Here is a 22,270-nt window from a genome sequence, read left to right on the forward strand (position 1 = left end):
AACTTTTTGGCAAAACATTTTTCAAAACATGGGTTAGAGGTTTTGGAATGGGCTGATTTTTGGTGAGGATGATCTCTACGGTGAGTAGATCATCCTCACCAAAAATCAGCCCATTCCAAAACTTCTAACCCATGTTTACCAGTTGAAAAATCATGGACCGTCCATTTTTTGTAAACTGTTTTTGATGGGGTTAGAAGTTTTGGAATGGGCTGATTTTTGGTGATGATCTCCTCACCATAGAGATCATCCTCACCAAAAATCAACCCATTCCAAAACCTCTAACTCATGTTTTGAAAAATGTTTTGCCAAAAAGTTTGCTAAAAAGTTGGCCATTGAACGCCCCCCATATATATATATATATAGAGAGAGAGAGAGAGAGAGAGAGAGAGAACTATGTTTTTCACGTTAGATTTAGATGAAAGGAGTGACTCAACTTCTGTTGTACCATACTTGACCTAAGAAGTTACCTTGGGGAAATATTTTTGGGGGAAAGTTTAGAGGCCTCGTAGAGAGTCACACATTTTTCATTTCATAGGTTAGAAGTTTTGGGACACGCTATTTTTTGTGAGGATGATCATTATGGTGAGAAGACCATCCTCACAAAAAATCAGTTCATTCTAAAACTTCAAACCCAATTTATAAGTTGAAGAATCCTCGACCATCAATTATTTTTAAACCACTTTTGATGGGGATAGAATGAACTGATTTTTTTTGTGAGGATGATCACCTCACCATAGAGATCATCTTCCCAAAAAATCAGTCCATTCCAAAACTTCTAGCCCATATATTAAAAAACTTTTGACTCTTTTTAAGGCCTCTTCCCATATTTTTTAGTGTATTTTTTTTTTTTCAGCCAATCAAAACACTTTCCAAAAGTTAAAAAGCATGTTGGTGAACAATACTTTTTAAGTTAAAACTAATGAACCATAACCAATAAGGAGACCAAACGATGTTGGTGTACTCATTTTTAGTTTCTATATTTTGCAGGAAATCAAATGGGACAAAAATTGTGGGACTTTGAAAGAAAAATATCCCATTTTCATTCAATAATTAGCTCTCCCATAACATCACACATCTTAAAACTGCTTTTAGTTGATTTCACCAAACGCCCCCACAAATTCTAAAGGCATTTCATGAATGACATCGTCAAACACTCACTTCTTTTTAAGTGATTCCAAAAGAAGCAGATTCCATAAAAGTACTTCGTTTGAAAGCAAAGCTCCGACAAAATGCCTGTACTTATGATGAAAACACTTGTTAAAGAATTAGAAACTGATGCAACATTTATTCGAGAAGTTATACAAGAATCAAAGGTATGTCCATGAAACCTATTTTTTCCGTATATGTCTATTGAGAGCTACATCTTTTGTGATCATTGTGGGAATGCAATCTCACTCAACCCAATCCTTTCTTCCACCAGCTTTATCTCCTTCACAGGGTCCTTGTAGCATTTTTCTTGCAAATACTCTCACAATCAAGTTAATATTCAATTCACAAGAATAACAAGTCCCAAAATAACTTATCTACCTATTCCCTTAATGGCCTCCCTATTTAAAATCCCACCCCCTCTTCTTTGAATCACCTAACAACAGTATCAGACAATGTATTAAGAATTGGAATTAGTTATAGTCCAAAAAATTGGAATAAATTTTTGACAAGTTACTCCTAAACATTGCTGTGCCTGCAAAAAGATAAATTCAACAAACAAAAAACTCACACTACAACTAGTAGGTACAAGATTCACACAAGCCATAAAATTCCAACCAACCTCCTTATATTTTTCGATGAAGTAATCTGACTTTCTCCGCGTTGGATACAATCTTCTTAATCTCAGATTGGTGAGGATTTCTGATTTCGAGGGCCAAATATCATGTACAACTAGTTTTGAGACCATGTTATCTGTCTGACTTCCTTTGGCTTTGTTATGGGTACGACACTGGCAGATACCTTATCCATAGATTTCACTTTAATGAGCGCTTCTTTTAGGAAAATTTTCGCAGCTCTATATCTCTCTTTTGATAAAGACCCTTCTTCTGCAAGTTTGATGGAGTCTTCACGAAGGTCTTCGTAACACTTTGAGATAAATTCGGGACCAATGTCCTGTGCTCCATTAAATATATCGAGATTCTTCACATCCATCGTCCAACGTTTCAATACGTAATGAGATGGGATCTCATACTCACCAACTGCAAAAAGAACTAGCATTGCATGTCTACAAATATAGCCTTCGAATTCAAATAAACGACATATACAAGAAACCGTGGTCTCAGAACCATTCCAAATAACTGTGTAATCTTTTATAGCTCTCTTCCCATTTAACTTCATTACCAATTCCTTCACTACGTAAGTTGCATTTGAACCTTCATCCTGTTGAATATGTACTGCATTACATGAGGGAATTTGCAAAATCTCATCTTGAAATTTCTTGAATATGTCGATCGTGTACACAGACGCCATTTGGGCTTCATAAGGTGATTTTGTAATCAAATTGGGTGTCTTACGGGAAGTTTCAAGATCTGCTCTCTCTTCATCATTATAACTTCTTTGTAAAGCCAACTCATATTGACCTATAAACTCCTTCAAACAGGTCTTTTTACAAATGTAATCATCAAAAAAAGAGTTGAGGCTTTCACTTTTCTTTGAAGTTGACATCCCACCAAAAAAAGTGTCCTTCAAGTAGACTGGGACCCATTTTCTACGATCATCATACAATGCATGAAGCCATTCATGATCTTTGAGTTCATAAGCTTCTATTAACTTCTTCCACCGCCTTTCAAATTGTTCAGATGTTAGTGAATCATAAATGCACTTCTCAAACTTATACATTAATCCTTCGTTGGCTTTAAATACACTACCCAATTTCTCAGGAACCTTTTTCATTATATGCCATAAGCAAAGACGATGATGGGTTTCTGGAAAAACCTCCAATATTGCTGCTTTTATGGCCTCGTGTTGATCTGTAATTATGGCCTTTGGAGGCCCACCCTGCATCACTGTAAGCCATGTTCTAAATACCCAGAGAAAAGATGCTTTCGTCTCATCTGTAACTAGTGCACATCCAAGTAACATGGATTGCCCATGGTGGTTAACTCCTACAAAAAGCACAAGTTTCATCTCATACTTTTTTGTCAAGTACGCAGTGTCAAAAGTGATGACATCACCAAAGTGAGAATAAGTCACCCTAGACTTGGTATCAGCCCAAAAGACATTTCTCAATTGTTGCCGTTCATCAAGTTCCATCGCATAAAAGAATCTCGGATTCGAAACTTGTGTGAGCATGAAGTACTCATAAATAGTTTTTGCATCTCCAGCTGACAAGGACTCTCGCTGTTCTTCATCAAGAAAACCTAAGCCGTCATTATCCATGCCGTGTAAACTCTTAACTCTATTAGATTGCTTGGTTGCAGTGGAACTCATCTTTGATACCTCTTCTGAAGAAGGAGTGTATGTAGTAATCAGCTGTGACTGAAAAATGCATGCACTAAGGGGATAGAGTTCATGGTTATGTTCCTTGATAAACTTTATTAGAACCCATTTCCCATTCCCATATCTCTTCACCTTCATCATTGCCTTGCAATCTAATCTCGTGTTGGGTCTTGGGTTATCTACTTTTCTTGTCTGTTTTATTCCTTCTCTTGAACAAACATATGTTCTACCAATGACTTCATTGTTCGTTCTGGAACGACGAATGAATCTCTTACGAATGCCGAATCCTACACGCTTGGCATACTCATTATAGAATGAATATGTTGTGTGTTCGAAGTCAAACACCATACCTAGATAGGGCTCTAAATTTGAGTCTTCAATTGCAGTGCACTCCCTTGCAGCAAAATTCTCTTCACCTTCATTCATATCAGTATAAATTTCATCTACAACAGGGGACTCCCTCGCAGCATAATTCTCTCCAACTTCATCTATATCAGGAAAAGGTTCAACATCCTCATCTGTAATGGAATCCCTACAGTTGGTAGCCTTTTCCATGATGTCTCCAATGATATGCGGTTCAATGTCAATTATTGGGTCACATTGACACTATAAAAGTCCAACCGGCCTTGAGATTCCATGGTGTGTGATTATTTCTGTTTTCCAAGTGACCATAAAGGGCTGCACAAACATATTTACATAAATATATTAAAGAGTTTAATGGATTTCAAACATAAAAAAATAAATGGAGACTAGAATAAAGTAGGCAATACAAATATCAAAATTGTATCTAGTACTTTAAATACAACAGGCCACAAAATGGAAAAAAAAAAAAAAAAGGTTTCAAGGGACCAACAAATACATACTGTGAAGTACATTTTTGCGATCACTTAGAAGAGCTGATCATTGACCTTGCCAATCCCTTAAGTAAGACCCACTGTATCCTATGTGCTTGCAACTCTCCCTTTTTCCAAAATATTGTACTACTTATTTATTAGATGTTAAGAAATTAGGTTTTGAGATTAGAGAAAGGAATTATAAACCTTGAAGAGCCAAAGAGAAGATAATGAAAAGGTTCTACTAAAAAAAAGGAGGGAAAACTATAGAAGCTGAGAACAAAGAAGGCTGGGGTCTCAAGCTCCCTTGCACCATTCACATTGATGCTAGTGGAAAACCCATGTGATGCAAAGGAAGTTAAGGGAAAATAAGCCACAATTTTGTTTAATTTAGCAATTTCTCATTTAATTCATGATCAATACACCAATTTTAAAACATTTCAAGAAATGTTTCGTGTAGTCGCCCGATTTTTACCTAATTTTTGAAAGCTGAATATTGGGGAGTCTCAAACCTAAGATATAAGACAACTTGAATCTACACATCAGCCACCCAACCAAGTGAGTGCTTGTGTAATTAAACCATATCAGTAAAAAGTGTGTAATGGTCTCACTAGAAGAAACCAATTCCAAGCAACACAAATGATAATAGATATATCAAAAAAATATGAATTTTATTATCATTTAACTTTTCAAATTACCCAAACAAAAAAATAACACTATTTGAAAGGAAAAAAATAGCACAATTATAAAACAATGACAATTATTTATAAATATCCCACTTCCGTTGATGTATAAAATTACAAATTTTTAGATTCTAAGTGATTTATAAAATTTCACTTGCTACCTTTTGGTATAATTGAAGAGCCTAAACTGCATAGTAGGAGGAAGGAAAAGAAAATTGATGACAACCACTGAGTAACACACAAAGTGGGTGCCATGCCACTCATCCGCACTATCGGCAAACAAGTGTCCAAGTTCATTCTGTTTCATAGTAGGAGGAAGGAAAAGAAAATTGATGACAACCACTGAGTACCTCACCAAGTGGGTGCCGTGCCACTCATCCATCAGTTTGGTGCAAGTTTTAAAAAAAAAAACCATTTCTTAACTTAATAAGGCTTTTTTGTCCCCACATCGATGCTCTTCAATTTGTGATTTTGGAAAGGAATTTCTTAAAAAATTTGAGTCGAAGAGGGCATGGGATGACTGTTGACTCTTTCTTGGTGGGTGACAGCTTGGAGAGGATGTGGGATTTTGGCTTTAGGAGAGACTTTAACGATTGGGAATTAAGTAGCGTGGAACGTTTTTTGGAGATAGTAGATGCAGGTATTGCTCATTTTGGGATAGAGGGCCGTAGGTTATGGGATGGTACGAGAGATGGAGGCTTTTCTGTGTGCTACATGTATATGATTGAGTTACCGGCCTCAATATTCACCTTTCCCGCCTCCGTGATTTGGGGTACAAAGGTTCCTTCAAAAATTTATGTTTTTGTGTGGCAAGCAACTTTGGGAAGATTAACCACCATGAACCAACTTATTATAAGAGGTTTACAGATGCCAAACTGTTGTGTTTGTGCATGAGGAATGCAGAGACAGCAGATCATCTTCTTATGCATTATGTCATGGCAGATCGGTTGTGGTTCCATTACCTTGGCCTTTTTGGTATGGAAAGTTATTAGTCACAAACAATCCGAAAGCTTTTTGACTTGTGACTGTTTTAGGGTTCTCCTTTTAGACATTCAAAGAGAATTTTGTAGCACCTCTTGCCCTTTGCCATTTTTTGGGGTCTATGGAAGGAACTGAACAATTGGATATTTGAAGGAAATGAACTGTCTTCTGATGAGCTCACGTTCAATGTGCAGGGGTTGCTATTTTTCTGGGGAAAGGCTTTTAAAGAGTTCAAGGGGCTTTTCTTTGAGTACTTTGTTGTTTGTTGGGACTTCATTTGTAATTTGGGGGATACGTAGTTTCTCTTGTGTTTTTTTTTTTTTTTTTCTTTTTTCTTTTATTTTCCTTTTTTGATAAGTTTTGTATCCTTTGGGCCATCTCGTCCCCTGTTTTCTAATAAATTTTTTAACTCATCAAAAAAAAAAAAATTTTGAACTTGAAATTATAAATTGTACAGTATGAAATTTAAATTTAAGATCGATAGAGCATCCTTATAGTGGTTGCAATTTTCAAAATAACGCTAAATTAACAATCAGGAACACATTTATAATAGCTGTTATAATCTGTAAAATGGGTGGTGTCATACAAATAACATGTTAGCTTATGATGCTCGTGCACGAATCAAAAACCTATACAAATATGAAATATGGGGGAAGTGACTCCACATTTTCCAACATGAACATCATACCCATTTTATAAAATATACAAAAAATACTTTTACGCATAATTTTATAAAACTATGATTGAGGCTTAAAGCTTGATATGGGTGACGCGTAAAGCCTTCTATAAACTGTTCGATGCTTAATCCTTGAGACAAGGACCTTGAGCCTTCCATTGTGGAACATTGAGCACACCAAAGAATATTACTTAGGATCAGTTTTTGAAACTTCACAAGGCAGCTAAACCCTTCAACATGCAGCCATTTTTAAAATAATATATAGAAAATTTTGAGCAAAAAATGCATAAATATCTTGAAAAAACAAGGAAAAAAATGTAGATAAGAATCTGCAAACATGGACATAAAAGATTCTGTATTATCCATCAAAATCTAATAATTAAAAAACACCACCTAAAACCTACAAAATTGAAGCTTGTCCAAAGCTCTTCTCTTTCTTAACCTTTACTCTCTCTGCTATGGATTTCAAAAAACCTAATTTCCTCTCTGCTGTTCTTGTTGTTTACAAATCGTAGAAAAAACATCACCAAGAGAGAGAGAGAGAGAGTACCTGAAAAGGAAGAGACTTTGTCTGAAAATCGGCAGAGATGAAGAGAGAGTAGACGAGGGGAAGAGGCGTTTCTGTTGGAAAGTTCACATTTTTTTTTTTTTTTTGAAAGTTTACGTTCTGTTGAAAGGGTGAGTGCCAACAACCAACGCACTAACTGTGTGCCATAAAACCAACACCTTTCTTCCCTCCATATCCCTCTGTCCAGGTTATTTGCACCCAGCGTTTTTGCCTAGTGCACCCACCAAAATGTGTTTTAAGTGGGTGTAGTGAGCACAAGTTGTAGGTGCAAATAGACTGGCATTTTCCCTAAACATATGAATGTTTTTAGAGAATCTATTACCACACCAATTTTTGCTTAGAGCTCCTCAATTCATATGTAAATCGTTGGGGTGCATATGGTTCGGTTTGATTCGGGTTGGGAGTAAAATTGGAATCGAACCAAACTTGATCAATTTTACAAATTTGGAATCGGAACTGAACCAACCTTAGTTCGATTCGATACTCGAGTCTCCAAAACGTAGATATCAAAACATCAATTATCAAATCTTACAGTTAAAAAACCTACGATCATCAATTATTTATGTCAAAAGGCGAAACAAAGTGGATGATATTGACAATATAATATTAATGTCTCTATAATCTCAATTATCTACATAATAACATGAGTGATTTTTTCAAAATTGAAACTCATTAGATGATTAAAGCCATGTCATTTGGACTTACTTAGATTGATGAGAATACAGAAAGCAAACAGTGAGAGCTCTTTTATGTTATATTTAATTCCATTTGTTAAATAAATGTATATATATTATATAATGGAGAGCGTTCGGCTAACAATCTTAGGATGATAATGTTGGCCAACAAAATTTGTCCTATTTCACTTAAAAGTTTTAGATTGGACTATTTTTTTGTAAGGATAATCTTTATGATAAGGAAACAATCCTCACCAAAAATCAGTCCAATCTGAAACTTCTAAGTCCATCAAAATTGATTTACAAATTTTCGATAAAAATTTGACGATTCACAATTTTAAAATAATTTTGATAGGGTTAGAAGTTTCAGATTCGACTGATTTTTTGTAAGGATGATCAACTCACCATAGAGATCATCCTCCCAAAAAATCAGCCAAATTCGAAATTTCTAACCCACATAAAACAAAAGTTTTAGTTCCGTTTTGTCATCCTAAGATTGTCAGCAGAACACTCCCCTTATATAATATATATACATTGAATTTGGTTCGATTCTAGAATTCCATGAACTGAGAATCACACCAAATCAATCGACTTTTCAAAATTGCAAACCAAACCAATCCAAATGTCTTGGTTCAGTTTGGCCCGATCCAATGTGCATCCCTAGTAAATCATCATAGAATTATCACACATCTTAGGGTGTTCCTAGTAAAAGTTGTGTAGTAATAAAAGTGTTTTTAAACCGTTCATGTATACTTGATATGTGCTTATTTGTAGGAGTGGGAGTGGGTTGGTTTAGAGTATATGTGATGTATTGAATGAACGTCTCATACAGGGAGAATAGTTAAAATAGGTAGGGTGTATGAGATCATAACTTGTTGTAGGAGAAGTTGAGTTACCACGATCTAGTACTCTACTTCCTTAAATGGCTAGTTTAAAGAAGTGGGTAGTTGGGTATTTATACCTTCCCAAAAAAAAGTTTAATGAAACTATGCAAAGAGTTATAATGGGTCATTTGCATCAATTGAGATCTTTCTCTATCTTTTTTTATTATTGTTTTTTTTTTTTTTGTTGTGATATATACAAATTATGTACATAACAATATCAAAATAATTAACCTCCAACGGCAAGTGAGATGCCCAAGACCACACCTATAGATGCTGAGGTCTTCATTTGAAAGCCCCCATTAGGGACCATGCTTAGGGATTTATCCTAGAAATTACCTTGGTGTGTGTGTGTGTAGCCTCCAGGAATTGTCAAGTACTCTAAGAGGTTTGGATACCTTGATTCCAAAAACAAAAATGTGATTTCAAAACTTTAGAAATTGAAAATAATAATAAAATAAAATAAAATAAAAACCTCCAGCCCAAAGTCACATCATCATGTATCCAACTCAATTTCCTCCGTTTTTATATTATTCAAAAGTAAACAAAAAAATCTTTGCAAAAGAAAATGTCAAAAAAAAAAAAAAAAAAACTGAAATAGATCTAAGAGATTAATATTTGCTTGAGGAAAGATATTTGAGTGATTCATGGGAAAGAAAAAAGTGTTTGATTCTTCGTAACTGAGGAAGGCAAAGACCTCTTTATGTTTGCTACATATAAGAGAGACAGAAAGAGAAGGGAAAGTTATCCGACCACATCACCCTATGCCATCCAAAAACATGTAGGGGACAAAGTTCTAAGAACTTTAATAAAATTAAATTAAAAAAGTTATTTTTCAACATTATATTTTGAGAGTTCGATAGCCATCCATTTTCAACACCTTGAATCAAGTTCAAAGAAATGAAATCTAAAATGTTGTTGTGTTGGATTGCCAATGTGGTAATCCATCTGGACCTAAAGAGCCTACTAAAGATGGAGGATACATTTTGGGAAATGTTTTCGAGCTGATGGCATGCATCCCTTGACCTTGGTCTTTTGTGAGAGGGAGAAGTAAATGCCACCATCTTCAGTGTCTAGTAGAAAACTCCTTGATTTTCTCAACCAAATCCGTCATCCCGAACCCTAAAGATTTTTATCTTTGAGTCTTCAACTTTTATCTTCTTCAACATTCAAACCTCAGTAACAACATATAATTTTAAGGTAAGTACAATGATGCATTTTCACAAAACCGGTCTTCAACCATGATATTCTACCTACTACAAACCTCAAGAATGAGAGTTTTGGGAAAATAGAAGATAATGACTGATTTTAAGTTGAAAAATCACGGATTTTCTACAAGAGGTTAAAGACAAAAATCAAGGATCTTCAAAATTCAATTGGAATGCCAAAAATCCAATATTTTGGATGAAAAATGTGAGATTGAAGACTTAGAGCATTCAATCATGAGAAATGTGGTGAAAGTTTTATTAAATGGACTATTAAGAGAAACCCTAAAATTTAGGGACTTAATTAGAAAGAAATCCTTCCATCAGGGTCCTTCAAGTAATTTTCCCTATTTTAAATGAAGCTGCAGAAGAATGAAAGATATTTGCAATTAATTCCCCTCCGCGTGTTCATCACTTGGGCCTTGTGTTAGGCAAAGCCATCTTGGCGATCTTCCTCGCTCGACACTTAAAAAGAAACATAATGATCATCTTAGCTCGACACTTAATAAGATTACTAAAAAAAATTATTTTGAACAAAAATCTAACTTACATATTCACAATTTCATATACTCAGTTTGGGTATTATTATACACCAAATGACAACATTTAGAACAAGATTTACAAAATCTGTAAAAAATATTGTAGCACAATTTATACTGCACCTAAGAATAGAGTATTCACTCAAACCTTCCGACTCCGAGTTCTTCGAGCTATCTACAAATAATATTTATAAAAAAAAAAAGGTGAAAATTCACTTAGAAAAAGATGAAAAAGGAACCAGAGAACAATAAATAAATAAATAAAGTGGGAATGACTAGATAGAAGTAAAGAAAGCTTACAACATTCTCATTCACATCTACAACTTCTGATGCTGCTGAAGTAGTTTTTTTTGTCCTTACTTCCTTCTCCCTGCCCCTGAGAAGTTACCAAATTGTTCCAAAAATTGTATTACAATAGCTGTTTACGAATTTGTAGAAATGCAGCTAAAATTTTCATTGTGCTATAACTGTAGAAATTTTCTAATCTCTATGAAATGGAACTTTCTATTAATGTTTTAGGAACAAAGTGATGATCGGAGAAAATTTATCAAATCGGTATGATTGCAGTTGGACCCTGATTCAATTTTGGTTTGACTTTTAAATTTAGTACAAAATTTTTAAATTATGTGTTCCCTTACTTACCAATCAAATTAAAAGAGAGTTACTATTGGCACCCCAACTTTTACTTATCACACCCCAAGTTCTTAAACTATTTATCACCTCCCAATTAAAGATTAAAACACTCTTCAAACATTACAAAGGTTTAGCTCAAATTATAATCTCAACATTATAATACTCCATTCAAACAATTTCAGTAGTTGTTTACAATTATGATTAGATTGCTTATAAAATCCTGAGAGCCCAAAAATAGAAATCTAGCGAAAAAACAAGAAAGCTTCTATTGGTACCCACTATCCATGAAATTGAATGTCAGGAGGTCAAGAAGTATCATGTTAATAAATTGGGTGTGGCAAAGTCAAAGATGTTGAAACGGATGAGTGGAAAACCAAAGAAAGATAACATTAGAAATGAACGTATTTGAGAAAATGTAAAAGTATATTAGATTGTTTGGGCATATTCAACAAAGGCGGATTACAGCCTCAGTTAAAAGAAATATTAAAGTTGACAGTTATAAAAAAAACAAAAAACCAAAAAAACAAGAGGAAGATCCAAATGAATGTGGGGGGATGGTGAAAGAGATTCTAAACAAACTATCAATAACAAAAGACCTGGCTCTGAACAAAGTATAATGGAATAACAAGATTTGTTCAGCGGACCCCAAATCCTAGGCATAAGGCTTTGATGATGCTGATGTCTTATTTTAATTAAATTATTTTCATAAAAATACAACATTTAATATGTATTATTAGGGTTCGAATATTAAAGGATCTTCCCATTGTAAAATTGTACTCTATTCCAAGATCTTATATCAAAAAAAGAAAATTGCAAAATTTTGCACTCTAAAACATTTCAAAAAAATTGAAAGTTCAATGTTGGTTCAACCGGTTCTGTAAAAAACAATAGGTTCTTTATAAAAACACGGATCTACTTGAACCGAACCGACTTTATTATTGAACCAACAGACCCAGCCCAACTTGTTTGGCCATAATAGTGAAACACTGCTCTCTATTCCCTATATTCTGTTGATTAAGCAACTAAATTGCTCAGTGTGGCTATTGTGCATTGTATGGGTCCAAGTGCAAGACTCATACGACTCTAAATTTTGTAGGATAGTGGAATACGACAACATAATTTAACATTTTACAATAAATCTTGGGGCATTGAGATATGTCTAAATTGTTCATCCTATACTTCTATTATTCTTTTCCACTTTTTTTTTTTTTAAAATTGAAAAAATTTTCCAGCCATATCCAAAAATAGTATTCTTTAAAAAAATTGGACTCCCATGAGACCGATATGCCAATGTGTATGCATAGTTTATTTTATGGACATTTAGCATAAAATTTCCATAGGTTTATGGCAATGGCAAAATAGGGCCACTTTTTTTTTAATACTAAAAACAGGGCTATATTGCAACAGTAACACATGTTTTTGGACAGAAATACCCTCACCTACAATTTCTCTAATAAATCCTTAAAAATAATCTTTCCCTCTCAACATTTTATACCATCAAATAGAGAGAGATCTGTTCTCTCTACCAAAAAGTCATTGGAGCTAATAAAAAAGGCTATAGATTTGAGGAACAATAGTGAATCTTGTAGCTATCCTCTATTTATTTCACTTTTTCAATCTTGATATATCGCTTCTCCATAGCTAAAAAAATGAAAAATGGTAGCAAAAAATAAATAAATTGATTTCACGAAATTTTTATGATTTTGTTCATAAAATTTACCCAATATCAAACCTCGACGCTGGCATCTAGGCTCGACGGTACCTATTGTTGAACCTTGATAAAATCATCCAACAAAAGTTTTTGTAAGTGAAAAATGTCCACAACATTGAACCTCGACAATAAGTACCGTGGAGCCTCAACTCTATAATACATTCCAACGTCAAGGTTCAACACTGGGTAACTAAATTTTATGAACAAAATCTTAAAAATTCCGTTAAATAAAAAAAATGCTATCATTTTCCATTTAGATAACTATGGACGAGAAATGTATCAAGATTATAAGAATATATAAATGATTTTAAAAAAAATGGTAGAAATAAAGGAGAAATTGATAGATCGGGAATTGAACACAAGAGTGTGTAGATCTAAAAGGTTCACTATGGTTCCTCAAATCTAGAGCCTATTTGGTAGAGAATGGATCTCTCTCTCTCTCTCAATGGTATAAATGTTGAGAGGGAGGGAAGTTACAATTTAGAATATTATTTTTCAAGGGTTTATTAGAGAAGTTATAGGTGAGGGTATTTCTGTCCAAAAACATGAGTTACTGCAGCAAATATCCATATTTTGAGTATTAAAAAAAAAGGTGGTCCTTTCTTGCAATTGCCATATACCTATGGAATGTTTATGCTAAATGTCTTTATTTTATATGTTAAAAGATTATTTTACTATACTTTAGTTCCTGTGAAATACAAATATAGGGAAAAAAAGTACCAAGATAAGCTGACATTAAAAATCACAACAATGTATAAAGCAATAGCTGAATATTAAAAAACAATTAAATACATTGAGATTCGTTCTAAAAAAGTGAGCTGGCATGGATTTCACAAGTAAGCACCGCAAATTATCCAGCATGCAAATTCTTCCAAAATGGAGTACTTACGAACTTAAAAATACTTCAAACATTAAGATAAAACAAACTGAAGAAAGCAACAGTATTTCAATCAAGTTATAAGGGCTATAGTATCAGCTTTGTGTAACCAAGGAATAATTGCTACCAAAATTCAATGGATTTGTACATTGATACTGAATAATAATACTCTCCATTGAGTTAAAAGAAAACAATAGTTCCATGAAGCAAACATGTTGTAGATTTTCTTTCATTTTATTTATTTATTTATATTTGATAAGTATACAAAACCATTAGAATGAAGAAAGAAGAGTACAAATCTGGAGGTGGAGAAGAACTATGGAAAAAAACAAGCGAATCTGAAAGCTTTAAGATAATAAGACCTAGTAAAAGCAAGAGAATCCTCATGATTCATCACCATGATCTACAATATCGAGGAAACGTAGTTAACATCATACAAAAGGGATAACCCTTTGAAGCATGATATGTTCTCTTGTTTGGTAATAATGGAAGATTATCTTACTCCTTAAAACTATTATACATATGGTTTCTTCTTCTTTTTTCTGTTTTTTTTATAAAAAGAACCCTTCATTCCCTCAAATCCATAGTGTGAAAGTCATATGGACGTGTAGCATTGGACTTTTCAATTTCTGTGAATATAATGGTTATCTTTATGAAAAATACCTTTTTTACCCTAGAAATGGAAGTCCTAATTGGATAACATATCACTAGTTTTGTGTGATATTGCCAAGTGAAGCTAGAAGATGAACACTCAACTTTCCCAAAGAAGAAAGTGCAGCAAAATACTACTTGCAATAGAAGGAATTGTTCCACTGTCAAAGTCTCCTTTCCCCTTATTTGGCACATTTTTCTGTTTTTGGGAAGGTTTATCACCAAGATAACTGATAGAGAAGTCCACAAGAACATGTAAGTAAACTCTTTAACTACTAACATGCTCAAGTCCAAGTAAAGTCACTAGGCTTTTAACTATCTGACATTTACTACCAAAAAGAATTCCATACGGAGAAGGCACACAATGTCAATGTAGGAAAATAAGCCCATGGGAAATGTCACCTCATGTATGATAATAGTCTGCAACTGTACACATAACTAGAAAAAAACGATGAGATTGTAAAGAGATGGGAAAGATGTCTAATAAATTCACCCAACCCATTTTTAGTGCTACTTAAAAGTTGATCTTTGACATGGGTAAGCAAGACAGACATGTAGAGCAAAACATAAATCTGGATAAGCTTACGCATCTCTACAAAATAATGAACATAAAATTATGGCCACCATCAAAACCTTTTACCAAAAATTTGGGTCTGCCTATGACAATCCTGTTCTTCCAATTTTTTCTAAACTCATATTAATTCAAGTGCGCTCATAACCATTGGTCAAATAAAAAAGTGTGCATATCCGCTCACTACCTCATCCTTCTTGGTCTTCCTCTAGCTCTTTTAGAATCTTCAACTTGCACATTACCAAACCATGTCAATCAACTTTCCCTTATTCTATCAGCTATCAACTTAAACATTTTTGGTGATTATTTCATTTCTAACTCTCTCTGTTATTCTAATCCATCTCAACATCCTTATTTCACAAAATCATCTCAAAGGACTCCTTTATTTGACATCTATTGGATTGGCACTAGATTTTCTCATGTGTTAATTCATTTTTAATTCTGCTTTCCTAGTCTCGCTACTCATCCAAATCAACATTCTCACCATAATTCCGTGCTAGACTCGACCTCTTAGTGGCAGACAAACTACCTTCACACCACCTTTGCTGTGCAAGTGTTCTTGGTATCATCACAAATTGTTCCTCTATCAAATTGTCATATGTTACCCAATAGTAGATGGCACACGTCCATTGATACGACATCAAACCAAACACTATAGTTATAATCCCTACCAATGGAAAATGAAACTAATCACTTGCATATTAACCAACAGAAATTCTATATGGTCTCGGATGAAGCTCAGCCTTCATATGCCGATTGTTCCCCATTTCTGGTACCGTCGTATTTTTGGACTTACTCCATTTACGATCACATTACAGACCTTTCCATTGCACATGCATCGAGCTCTAAAAATGCTGGTTTGCAACCAACTCTTTTTGGGTAATTCTACAGATGATCAATACTTCTTGTACGTGCAACCACCAAAATTGATATATGCCTTCCGAATCTGGTTGCTACAAATTTGACCTTCTCTTCCAGGAGATCCATCAACTCCAAGATGTTCTTTACTTATGTACAGTAATGATCCAACCAAAGAAAGCATCAGGGTTGAGAAGTCCATGGAACTCCGGTACATAAACCTTATTCCATGGTCTTGATCAAATGCAATAACCTGATCTCAGAGTCTCTCAACTTCCGATTTTTCTTGTGAAACGTGTCGATGCCGAACCAATCCTTCCTCACAACTGAAGTCTGTTGGCACATCACATGCCGAGTCAACTCTTTGAATCGTACACAAAGTACTTGGACTTCTTCAATTTGTAGAATTCCTCTAGGCTTCCATCGCAATTTCTTAGTGATATTCCAGTAACAAAGGTTTCCTGTGACCCCAGATGATGCAAACCACAGTAGCAAAAGGAAGATAACTCAAGACACCGCTATAAATCAGTTACACTCGAAAGGTTTTTAGCTAGTATTCCGTCTATAGGTACTATTTACATTATCTAACAACCTTATTATGCAATATAATTCCAACAAAACTTGTTGGCTACTCATCATAACACATCAATAATTCCAGCAGCGTTTGATCAAGCACCAAGCCCCCGAAATACAACATTACTGACCCTTACTGAAGATAACAAAAAATATTAAACCACCAATAAAATATGCCATAAGGTCTATTTTTCCCACAAAATTCCAATAAAGTTGAAAAGACCAAAATACCCTTATATCCAGATTTTATCCCTATCAATTGCATCAATACAGGACTCCACACCTCCCTTCCAAGTTTAGATTGAATGAGTAAGTGATTGACAATTACTTTTATGCTCGAAATCCATAATGTAAATCATGTTTCTTATTTCATTTAGTTGGTAATATTTTAATCCATGCAAACATTGGACATTTATAAAGAGAACTTCCACATTTCTAATGGGGGAAATGTTAATGCAAAACCATTTTACGAACAAGTTCCTCAAACAAGTAAATAAACTCAAAAGGCATGCCCCAGTGGAAACCAAGAGAAATATCATGGTGAGATAGGCCATATTACTATGTCCAATAGAAATGATGGGAATGACATATGAACCACTCACCAATGTTTTGAATGAAACTTTTTTGCCTCCTGTGTCAATACAATGACCTTGTAAGCCAACAATAGCGTATAGAATGTCAATTAAACAATTACATGAACATACACGTACCTCCTTGGGTAAGGACACATTGCTTATAATCTCCCAATTCTCATTTTCCAAGTGTAACAGTTCAACCTCCCCATTATCATAGATGACCTATCAATTGCATCACAATTATAAATAGTATCAGAGAATTCAGATCGCCCGCAAAATAAAATAAGCAAGCCAAGTAATGAATGCATATTAAAATAATATAGTTGAAAACTCACAAACATTAGAGGAAAATAATGGCCTACCTTCACAATAAAAATCAATCAAAAGCAAATGATGGTAAAAAAGGAAGAGAACACAAAAATAATACCAATTTTACAAAAAAAAATTAGTTTTAAAACAAGAGGACACTACATAAGCTATAAGAATTTTGCTATTGTAGCTTGAGAAAAAAAACCTTATTCATAGAAAGAATAGTAGAAAACCAAAACAGTCTAGAGCCAAGTAGAAGAGAACAAATAGAGGACGAGAAGAAGATTAGGGAGAGAGAGAGAGAGAGAGAGAACTGAACACAGTAAAAGAACTAAGGTTCAGCCACTCCTCCTATATATTAAATAAACACCAAATAAAATGTATGTGGGGCTCACATACATAACATAAGAAGCCCACCATGAAAGCCCTAGGGGCTGCTGTCGCACAAAACAGAAACTCCTAAGAATAATTACCCTTTAGGAGCTAATTCAATTCAACATCTAAAATATTAAAATTCGTTTTGGACAAAGCCTGAAACATTCCAATCTAGGGTGCCATCCCAAAAATATTTAAGCAACACTGTCCATTTATTCATTGGTCTTCGATTTTTTATCAAGGTCTTTTTCTCATTCTGTAACCAGTGATACCTGGTTCAACATTGTCCTTTTGTTCATTTGTTTGTTTTGTTTTTTTCGATCAAGATCTTCTCATTCTTAGGTAAAAACAAATGATACCTGGGTGCAGGTAGAAGTGTTCCGTACAAGTATGGACTAAAGCATGAAAGTAGCTGAACCACCAGACATCAAAGCTACAGGAACACAACTAGGTGGTAAAGTTTTAATCTATAGTCCAGCCCTAACGTTCTGACCTTCAAAAAGTGGAAACATGTCACCAAAGAAATCCATGGAAATCCGATACAACTTTTACCAACCAACCAAAAATCTAGGGGGGGATATATAACAAACATTCATCGATATTTGTATCAATGAGAACATAACAAGCACCCTTGTTTTTCAATTGATACCCGGTTGCAAGCAAGCTCATTCATTCTCTCGACCAAAGAAAAAAGTTACCAAAGAACAACAAGGCACGCATTTCCACAATCACTAGATCCGTTAGATGGGGTGGGGTGGAGGATGTTACCACCAATAATTTACAAATTGCTTCCCCATTAGTGTATGGAGTGCAGGAAAGCGGCTCCCTTAGGAACATTTCTCCTTCTTAGTTTCAATCTAACCCCATATAACAAATTTTTCAAAAAAGGATACTTAAGTCTAAGTATACCATTCAACAAAATATTTTCATAGAAACCTTGCAATTTTATACCTAGAATTTGATTACTCTGGTAGAAATTTACTATTAACCTAAATATTTCATGAAATGAAAAATGATTTTCATCGAAATATATACAAAAGAAACTATGGGGTTAAATATTGTGTTGGACCTAATGGAAATGAAAATATTTCAGTATATTTCCTGGAAATATGTTAAAATTTTATATTATAGTGCTAGGTAATAGTGATGGGGTAACGAATTATTCAAAATGAAAACCTCAAAATCATGTTTAAAATTTGAATTGAAAATAATGATGATTATTTTCAAAACAATAAAACAGAAGAGGTGACTTTGGACAGAGTATAATGGAGGAACATGATTTGTTTAGGTGAGCCCAATCTTTAGGATAAGGCCTAGATGATGATGATTTTCAAAAAAATGTTAAAATAATGGTGCTAATTGAAGCATTCACTCAAACAAAAAATAATACAAAATAACAATGTCAGCGACCATTATAACAATCGCTATTTACCATTATCTATGTAAATAATATTCAATATCAACAATGAAATGGGTCTGTAAAGTTATTTTCTTCAAAAAGGGTCTCAACCACCTCATGGCTCATAGAAATATCATTGTCAACGTCCATTTTACTTCTAAAGCAAGTAAGGAATCTGTGGACCACCTGCTCCTCTATTGTCCTTTACCTTCATCAATGTGGGCTCATTTTTTATTTTTTTTCAAATTTGGACAAGTCCTTGCTTTATAGCTAGTATTTGTTTCTAGCAGGGAGTGCCATGCATTGAGTGTAAAAGGATGTCTCTGAAGTATTGCTCCATTTGTGATTTGATAGAGTATTTGGAAGAAGCATAAGAAAAGAGTCTTTAGAGCTTGTGAGGTACACCAAGAAGAGATTATTACAGCTATCAAAGCAAGCCTATTCTTTGGGAGCAAGCTCCATGAAAAATTCAAAGGGGTATTTAAGGATTTTGTCTACTAGTGGTACTCTTTGATATCTAGGGAAAAATAGGATTATTTGGTGGGGGTCATAGTGGTCAGAGGGAGTTTGCCTTGTAGGAGTGGGATCCCCACTAAATTGTTTGTTTCACTTTCATCTTTGGTTTGGTCTCTCTACCACTATAAGAAGCTAGTGATGTGGTATCCCTTTATTTTATTTATAATTAAATCAATTGCCTCTTAAAAAAAGTCACTAAAAATTTTATATTCCCTCATCATTATTTCTAAAACAATCAAAAATAGAGCCAAAAAAAACGTGATTTTTTTTAAAAATGACGCCCTCACAAATCACAATAATGGTAGATATTAGCAAATGTCCCCCCATTCATCAACCACCATCGATGTTGTAAAGGTTTTCTTATAACAAAAAACCCTACAAAGCTCCCATAGGCTGCAGGTGCTTGTTCCAGAAAAAAAAAAATTCACAAATGAACCAAAAGCATAATGCCAAACTAAATTCAATAAATAAAACTAGCCTCTTGATTATATTGATAAAAATTATTCATAGAGCTTCACATAAATCTTAAATCTTGAAACTTCATCTACTATGAATCTTTATCCTAAGACAACCCAATGAAAATAAAATTCCTACAGTTACCTTATATCCATAAATAGGATGGAGATAAAGTAACATGATTTTGCGGGACCACATGGATACAAGTTGAGGGTTGCTTTTTAGGGAGGATGATCATCACCAAAAATCAGCTCATTCTAAAACTTACATTCCTATCATAGTTGGACTACAAGTTCAGAAATTTTGGGATATCCTTTTCACCTACAAGTCAACATTTGGTAACTTTACATGCTTCATAATGGGTTGATTTTTGGTGAAGAGATCATCCTCATCAAGAATCAGCCTCATCTCCATGTCGGCCACAAAGATCCATGTAAATAATTCTGTACAACACCGTGCAAGTTTATTCCAAACCCATTATATGTATATAGGGTCATGTTCAGTGCCCTACGTGTTTTATCTTACATGAGTTAGAGGTTTTGGAATGGGCTGATTTTTGGTAGGATGATCTCTATGGTGAGGAGATCATGCTCACCAAAAATCAGCCCATTCCTAAACTTCTAACCCCATCAAAAGTGGTTTACAAAAAATGGACGGTCCACGATTATTTAATTTGTAAACATGGGACTAGAAGTTTCGGAAAGAGCTGATTTTGGGTGAGGATAATCTCCTCACGATAGAGATCATCCTCACCAAAAATCAGTCCATTCCAAAACATCTAACCCATGTAAGACAAAACACATGGGGCCAACCATAGAGTAAAACGTAATATATATCTATATATTATAAATAAAACACAATGGTGAATCCCACTTCCTTTATTCCCCACATAAAGAGGGGTTAAGATTTAATATCTCTAGGAATCTCGATGACAACTTTTAACTTTATTGTCTTTCCTCCTCTCTTCCCTTCCAACACTGCACTTCAATCCTTCTTTTCTCTTCTACCTCCCTTTCCACAAATATCCCTCCAACTTTATTGTCTTTCCTTTACTATCCCTTTTCCAATAATACCCTTCCAAATTAAATGTCTTTCCTCTTCTCCCCCCTTAACCTCAAAGAGGATAGATGTGCCGGTAGGCACGCATATATATACCAAACATATTATGCCAAAAGGCACGTAACTCAAACCAAATGAAATGAGCCAGTCTATATAGCAAGTCAAATGCACATCCACATGGAATTGATCACCGTAGTACAAAACCAAACCTATGGGCTAAAGTGACTTAAACGATACTTGAAAGATTGCATGGTTGATAGAAAAGAGAGAAAGAATCATTCGAAACTTTTTCCCAGAGAAGTTCTAGGTCATAGATTCCTTCCACCACTCCATTCGCCAAAATTCTTCCAAATATTGGTTAAGAGTGAATGAATTGGAAGAAGATTCATCCAAATTATGATTGCTGAAAAGTATAGGACAGCATACTATTATAATGTAAATCGTAGGATATCAAATTATTAATCGGAATAATGAATCTTTTTCCATGCTTGATCCTATGACTGCATTAATACCAGACCTAACCACATCACCAATAGTTTTCCAATATTTTCATGGTGGGTGTCCATGGATTTGAATATCAACCACAGTTTCAGACTTCCAATAGCATTGACTATTTCACTATAGTCTCAATATGTTAATACTTAATAGTAAGCAAATAACACACTTGTGGAGAAACAAATAAAACAAGCAAGCACAATGAAATGACCAAACCACTTTTCACAGAAATAGTAAATGGAGTGGCCAAGGAGAAAGAAAATGCAAAATCAACAAAATAACATCAACTAATTTAGCACTAGTAGTACAAGGGGAATCGTTGATAAACATTGCTGATTCAAATCAAATTATTCAATATAGCTTTCTTGGTATAGATGCTATAGAATAGAAAGCTAAAAAATAGATGGAAATAAATTGTTTTGTGTAGAATAGCCCAATGGAGTTGCAGTATTCTAGATTTTTCACCAATGGCAAACCTATCAAGAAGATGAGAGTGCAAATCCAAAACATTGTCTATTGAATTCTTTCAGAAATTTACCTTGTGAGAACTGTTTTGGGAATCAAATCCATCAATAGTACCTGAAGAAAAACTGAACGAAACCAGAATAGTAAGAAATATATAATTATTAAATTGTTCAGTACTTTGGCTCATTTAGTTATTAACCCTCACCACTTATCAACTGGAGACCATAATCTGATACGCTGTCCAATTTGCGCCTCACCCATATCTTCAACTACCTAGGCAT

At 34.3% G+C, this 22,270-nt stretch overlaps 1 protein-coding gene and 1 pseudogene across 7 annotated transcripts in view; both read right to left on the reverse strand.

Annotated features, from left to right (window-relative positions):
• Positions 1 to 1,016: 1,016 nt before the first annotated feature.
• Positions 1,017 to 7,321, reverse strand: LOC147406426 (protein FAR-RED IMPAIRED RESPONSE 1 pseudogene; annotated as a pseudogene). Of its 2 annotated transcripts, XR_015176466.1 has the most exons (3): positions 7,150 to 7,321; positions 1,769 to 4,104; positions 1,017 to 1,582 (listed from the first exon to the last, which is right to left on the reverse strand). The product of XR_015176466.1 is annotated as a protein FAR-RED IMPAIRED RESPONSE 1 pseudogene, transcript variant X2 (transcript). The 2 variants fall into 2 exon arrangements; XR_015176465.1 differs by having other exon boundaries at positions 1,017 to 4,104.
• A 3,079-nt stretch (positions 7,322 to 10,400) lies between these two features.
• The window catches only part of LOC147406427 (ARM repeat superfamily protein), an 82,235-nt gene continuing 70,365 nt past the window's right edge, over positions 10,401 to 22,270 (reverse strand). For 2 of the 5 annotated variants that reach the window (XM_086434460.1, XM_086434464.1), the window contains exons 25-30: positions 22,195 to 22,262; positions 22,063 to 22,114; positions 17,051 to 17,137; positions 16,943 to 16,971; positions 10,767 to 10,842; positions 10,401 to 10,641 (exon numbers count right to left, since the gene is read on the reverse strand). In XM_086434460.1, the coding sequence (XP_086290586.1) occupies positions 10,609 to 10,641; positions 10,767 to 10,842; positions 16,943 to 16,971; positions 17,051 to 17,137; positions 22,063 to 22,114; positions 22,195 to 22,262 (345 nt within the window). In that variant the 3' untranslated portion in view covers positions 10,401 to 10,608. The remainder of the gene's footprint in view (positions 10,642 to 10,766; positions 10,843 to 16,942; positions 16,972 to 17,050; positions 17,138 to 22,062; positions 22,115 to 22,194; positions 22,263 to 22,270) is intronic. The other 3 variants (XM_086434463.1, XM_086434462.1, XM_086434461.1) reach the window with 3 other exon arrangements.

The sequence above is a fragment of the Akebia trifoliata genome, chromosome 3 (assembly GCF_017979445.1).
Source record: "Akebia trifoliata isolate Shusen 1 chromosome 3, ASM1797944v1, whole genome shotgun sequence".
Classification (NCBI taxonomy): domain Eukaryota; kingdom Viridiplantae; phylum Streptophyta; class Magnoliopsida; order Ranunculales; family Lardizabalaceae; genus Akebia; species Akebia trifoliata.